Here is a 5,976-nt window from a genome sequence, read left to right as displayed (position 1 = left end):
ATTACAGCAAAGTCAGTAACATATATTAGTTGGTGTTCAAAAATTTTGCTCCAAGTTCTCAATTATTGAAGCGTAACTATCAGTTCTGGAAGGACAGGAAAATGTTGACATTTTTATCCAGTAATGAAGCATGTGATTACATTATTTTCAAATTTAAGTTGGCTATGTTCTTAGCTGAATTAAAATAATATAAAAAAAAAATTGAAGCAGTACCATCCATGTATGGTTCATGAGTGTACAAGTAATGTAGCGAAATTGTTGACTGCATTTAAACAAATGGTTTCAAAAAATTAAGGACAAGTCCCCATGTATATTCGTTTAACTCCACATATCACTTTTTTGTAAGTTACGTATAGGTGTAGTTATTACAAAATTTGTGTGACAACTTTCCATCTTTATTCGTTTAACTTCACACATAACTTTTTTGTAACTTACTTATATGTGAACTTATTACAAAATTTGTATGACAACTTTTCATGTATATTCGTTTAACTCCCCATATAACTTTTTTGTAACTTATAGAAGAAGTTATTACAAAATTTGTATGACAACTCTCCATGTATATTCGTTTAACTCTCCAGATAACTTTTTTTGTAACTTACGTATACATGAACCTATTACAAAAATTGAATGACAACTTTCCATCTATATTCCTTTAACTCCCCATATAACTTTTTTGGAACTTACTTATAGGTGAACTTATTACAAAATTTGTATGACAACTCTCCATGTATATTCGTTTAACTCCACACATAACTTTCTTGTAACTTACTTATATGTGAACTTATTACAAAATTTGTATGACAACTTTCATGTATATTCGTTTAACTCCACACATAACTTTTTTGTAACTTACTTATATGTGAACTTATTACAAAATTTGTATGACAACTCTCCATGTATATTCGTTTAACTCCCCACATAACTTTTCTGTAACTTACTTATAGGTGAAGTTATTACAAAATTTGTATGACAACTCTCCATGTATATTGGTTTAACTCCCCATATAACTTTTTTGTAACTTACTTATATGTGAAGTTATTACAAAATTTGTATGACAACTTTCCATATATATTTGTTTAACTCCCGATATAAATTTTTTGTAACTTACTTATACGTGAAGTTATTACAAAATTTGTATGACAATTCTCCATGTATATTCGTTTAACTCCACACATAACTTTTTTGTAACTTACTTATATGTGAACTTATTACAAAATTTGTATGACAACTCTCCATGTATATTCGTTTAACTCCCCACATAACTTTTCTGTAACTTACTTATACGTGAAGTTATTACAAAATTTTTATGACAATTCTCCATGTATATTCGTTTAACTCCACACATAACTTTTTTGTAACTTACTTATATGTGAACTTATTACAAAATTTGTATGACAACTCTCCATGTATATTCGTTTAACTCCCCACATAACTTTTCTGTAACTTACTTATAGGTGAAGTTATTACAAAATTTGTATGACAACTCTCCATGTATATTGGTTTAACTCCCCATATAACTTTTTTGTAACTTACGTATAAGTGAACCTATTACAAAATTTGAATGACAACTTTCCATCTATATTCGTTTAAGTCTCCACTTAGAAATTTTGATTTGAAATATATCCATTTTGCATTTGTTTTACAATTTATGCTTCGTTAATAAATTGCTTACAAAATTCTGATGATAAGTTTCGAAGTATATTTGCATTACTTCCCACTTAGGTATGTTAATTATTTGTTGGTGATGTTTTTAGAAATTTTGTATGAGAACTTTTCATGTATATCTACATTACTCATCACTTATATCTGTTAATAATATTTTCTGGAAGTTTGTACAACATTTGTATGACAACTTCCCATGTACATTGGTTAGAGTCTCCATATAAGTTTCAGAATATTTTCGCCTTCAAAAGTGGTCAAAATCGCTCTGCCCATAGCCAGACATTGGATTTGAAATCTCTCTCGTACGTTGTAGCAACCACATCCCTAGCAAATTCTTGAGTGCTCTAGGCCTCTTGTCTTTCCCGATTAAGCATTGCTACTTGAACATTTCTTGCAGGCCCTAGTATTAGCGTTGCCCCGGAGTTGCATTTTTTCAAGAATGCCTTCAGGTCTTCTTGTTCAACATCCAGTCCTTGCCAAGGTTCCATTACAAAGTGATCTGTATACAAAAAATGCAGTAACATTAACGCAAATACTAAAACATAAAAAAGTTATTAACAGGTTAGTGAGTATATGAAATGGTGGGTGGTGCAAATACTTTAAGCGAAATGTGTCATGTTCCTCCAGGGACGACGAACACAAACACTGATTACCTGGTGGTGATAACTAAGGTATTGGTTTGGGAAGTGTTTGGTACCCGAGTAGAGTATTTATAATAAAAAATAATTATCTTATTTTTTGACCAAAATACCTTTACTTTTTTTGTAGGGTAAGTTTAAGTTGGCGGTAGTTTAAGTTAACTTTTCCTGTTACATCGCGAAGACATAAGGAAGCTAGGCTCCCACACTCCCACCTACCACCACTGAATGCACATTTATGGCAGCACCATCTTTTACGATCCAATAGATGGAGTTCATTGATTGTCCACACACGTTTTGGAAGAACAAGTTTATTGACTACCACAACCAAGCTCAAAGGTTGTGCGCATATTGAAGACGTTAGGTTGGCTTTGGTTTTGCAAAGTAAGTAGCCATAAATTTTGAAACTCATTTCGAAAATGGTGCAGTAGTGTAGTCAAACAGCCATATTGTGTTGCGCGTTGTTGAGACATTTTTAATGAATGTTTTGGTCTTGGTTTTTATTTTTTTTTAGGGTTCATTGTAACGTTGGTTTGTTTTTTTTTATAAACAAGGGGAAGGGGTCATAAATGTTGATGTTGTGAACTGAATAGCAAGGACAGTGTATTGAAACATGTTTCATTAAATGTTGGTTTCAGGAACGTCGTTGATATTCTTCATATGATGGAGACGTCACTTGATGATATCTCTCTTGAAGAAGACAATGGTGGTGCCTAGCCTGTGATGGACAACGAAATTGTTGACAATGACAACAATGTTGACCTTGTTCCTAGAGTCCACATATGCTTCGAGACACTTGATGCAGTTAAAAAATTTTATAGAGACTTTGCGATTAGAACTGGATTTGGTATTAGAATAAGAAGTTCAAAGAAGGGAAAGGACAACGAACTTAAACATGTTAAGCTTGTTTGTTCTTGTGAAGGTAATTATGTCTCCACCATACGTCCAGTTGGAATATCGATTGGTAAAAAAGATGGCAAATGGCACATAAAAAATGTTGTCATGGAACACAGTCACGATATCAGTCCAAAAGAATCAAGGCTGATATCAAGGAATCGAAAAGTTAATATGCATGCCAGGCAAATAGTTGACATCAATGACGAAGCCGGGGTACGCATCAACAAGAGTTATCGTTCGTTAGTTTGTGAAGCTAGAGGATATGACAATGTTTCTTTTATTGATCGAGATGTTAGGAACTACATAGCTCATAAAAGAAGGTCATTATGCAAAGATGGACAAGCTTTGCTTCGACACTTTTCCCACATGCGTGAAGTAAACAATGATTTCTTCTTTGAAATTGGCATGGATGAAGATAATAGAATATGAAATCTTTTTTGGACGGATGCAAAAAGTAGAGCGGCATGCGAGTATTTTGGTGATGTTGTATCATTCGACACAACATATTTGACAAACAAGTACGACATGCCATTTGCCCCATTTGTTGGTGTTAATCACCATGACCAATCAATTTTATTGGGGTGTGGTCTAGTATCTACAGAGGACACATCAACATTTGTATGGTTGTTTAAGTTTTGGTTACGTTGCATGTCCAACAGGGCACCTGATGGAATCATCACTGACCAGTGCAAAGCTATGCGCAATGCAATTCAAATTGTTTTTCCCAACACTAATCATAGATGGTGCCTTTGGCATATAATGAAAAAGGTTCCGGAAAAATTGCAAGGGTACACACAATACAATGTTATGAAAAGTCAATTGAAGGCACTAGTGTATGACTCGAATTCTATTGAAGAATTTGAGGTTGGTTGGAATGAATTCATCACGAATCATGGCCTTCTTAACAACGAGTGGCTATGTTCGTTGTACGAAGAGAGACATCTCTGGGTCCTTTGTTGTCTGAGAAATAAATTGAGTTGGAATGTCTACAACACAACGAAGTGAAGGTATGAATGCTCTTTTTGATGGTTTCATAAATTCCAGCACTTCGTTGCAACAGTTCATCGTCCAATATGACAATGCACTTAGGCAAAAAGCAGAGAAGGAATTTGAGGCGGACTTTGCATCTGTTGGTAGGACACGTCGGCACTTCATTCACAGCCAACTTTGCAAGATATCACAGTGCAAGACCATCAAACATTACAATCCTACATTCCAAACGTCGGTTTCATGTCTCTTCTAACATCACTGCACTCTGAATTTAATCAGTCTCCTCTTTTCACTACAACAACAAACCTCCCATCAGTTCAGGTATCATTAACCATGCTCCAAAACATACGTGTCGTCCTTGTACATTAAACATATTGTAACATCGTCATGTAATGGTGAAGTCCCTGTCCCTGGACATGAAGAAAGAGATGTCGAATTTTTTTTTGTGCGTCTCCATTTTTTGATAGGAACATGCAAGTAACAAACACCATCTGCTGGAATTGGTTGTATTTGTCATTATCATGTTTCGAAATACAAGTGGTGATAACATGTTCAGGTTTTTTTGATTATTTTGTTTAATGCACACTTAAAATGCATTATATTTAGACGTTTTAAAGTTATGTCATAACTTATGAATATGAAGAAAAAATTTGATCTATTGAATGATTTCAATTACATAACGTTTATGAGTACTTATTAGCATTTAGCATTTATTTCATGGTGGTTGTAATTTAATTGGTTTGGTAACGACACATGTAATACACCAACCAACCGACATTAGCCATTAATGTTTAATGTTCATTATATACCCTTGTCGGTTACCTAAGATAAGTTGTTTAATCTCTTTCCAACGTTTCACCATTTCAAAGCTTGTGACAAGACCGTTCAAAGTTATGGTTTTCGGAAACATTTTCTCTCCCACGTTAGGTGTGATTCATAATTATATAAAGTGGTCTACTTGGTTCTATGGGACCACCTAGTAACCCAAAAATTACCCCGTATGAATGATGGCAGCAAGTGGGAGTGCAAATGGGCCGACGGTGCTGTGGAAATTTACAACCATCTACATCTGAAATCAGGTTCTTCTGTGTTTTTTGTGTCTTTATTATTGTAATTGTGATGTATTCGATTTCTAACAAAAAACAAATTCATAACATGTAAATGAGAAGGATTTCGGGTATGTGGATCGTCATTTTGCTACAGGTTTCGAAACACATCTAACCCCTAATTGGGTTTTGAGTGATAGCTTTGGAGGAAAATTCAATGTCACGTACAATATGGACATCACAAATCCGAGAATGGTTGATGGGTGGGCAGATCTGGAAAAGTCGTCCCTCTTGCAAATTTGGGATGCATATGTCCAATTTCGTTACACTGACAATTCAAAGTTCGAAATTACTATATTTGTGGGTGAATGTACACCTGAAAACATGCGTGCATTCTTACGTCGTGCAAATAGGGTACTTGACAGTACTTTTTTTTTTCAGTTAGGCTGATGAAATCTCAAGCCCAAGGAAGCCACTTGGTATTTCTTATTGCATGCTTATTTTCATAATTATTTGACTTGGAATGTTTACTGGTTATAACTAATCTCATTAAAATGGGTTTCTTTTTGGCATTCCCTTTTCCTTTCACACAGGATTTGAGTGCTGCATTTGGTAACCTGATAAGAACAAAGAAAATAATTGAAGTGGTTCTGCTGTCATGTAAGACAGGAGTGCAGTGCAAACTCTTACTTTCCAAAACAAAAAACTCAACCAAATTTGGCCAAGGATGGAGGCAGTTT

General features: G+C 34.5%; 1 protein-coding gene across 1 annotated transcript; it reads left to right on the top strand.

Annotated features, from left to right (window-relative positions):
* Nucleotides 1–3,026: 3,026 nt before the first annotated feature.
* On the top strand, nucleotides 3,027–3,629 carry LOC114175204 (protein FAR1-RELATED SEQUENCE 5-like). Its single transcript, XM_028059967.1, has one exon. It carries the CDS (start codon nucleotides 3,027–3,029, stop codon nucleotides 3,627–3,629), a length of 603 nt encoding a protein of 200 aa, XP_027915768.1.
* The last annotated feature ends 2,347 nt before the right edge of the window (nucleotides 3,630–5,976 follow it).

The sequence above is a fragment of the Vigna unguiculata genome, chromosome 3 (assembly GCF_037176805.1).
Source record: "Vigna unguiculata cultivar grain cowpea cultivar isolate G323 ecotype 2 chromosome 3, ASM3717680v1, whole genome shotgun sequence".
In the NCBI taxonomy this organism is placed as follows: Eukaryota; Viridiplantae; Streptophyta; class Magnoliopsida; order Fabales; family Fabaceae; genus Vigna; species Vigna unguiculata.
The sequence above is the reverse complement of the archived record's forward strand: the minus strand, read 5'-3'. Positions and strand labels throughout refer to the sequence as shown.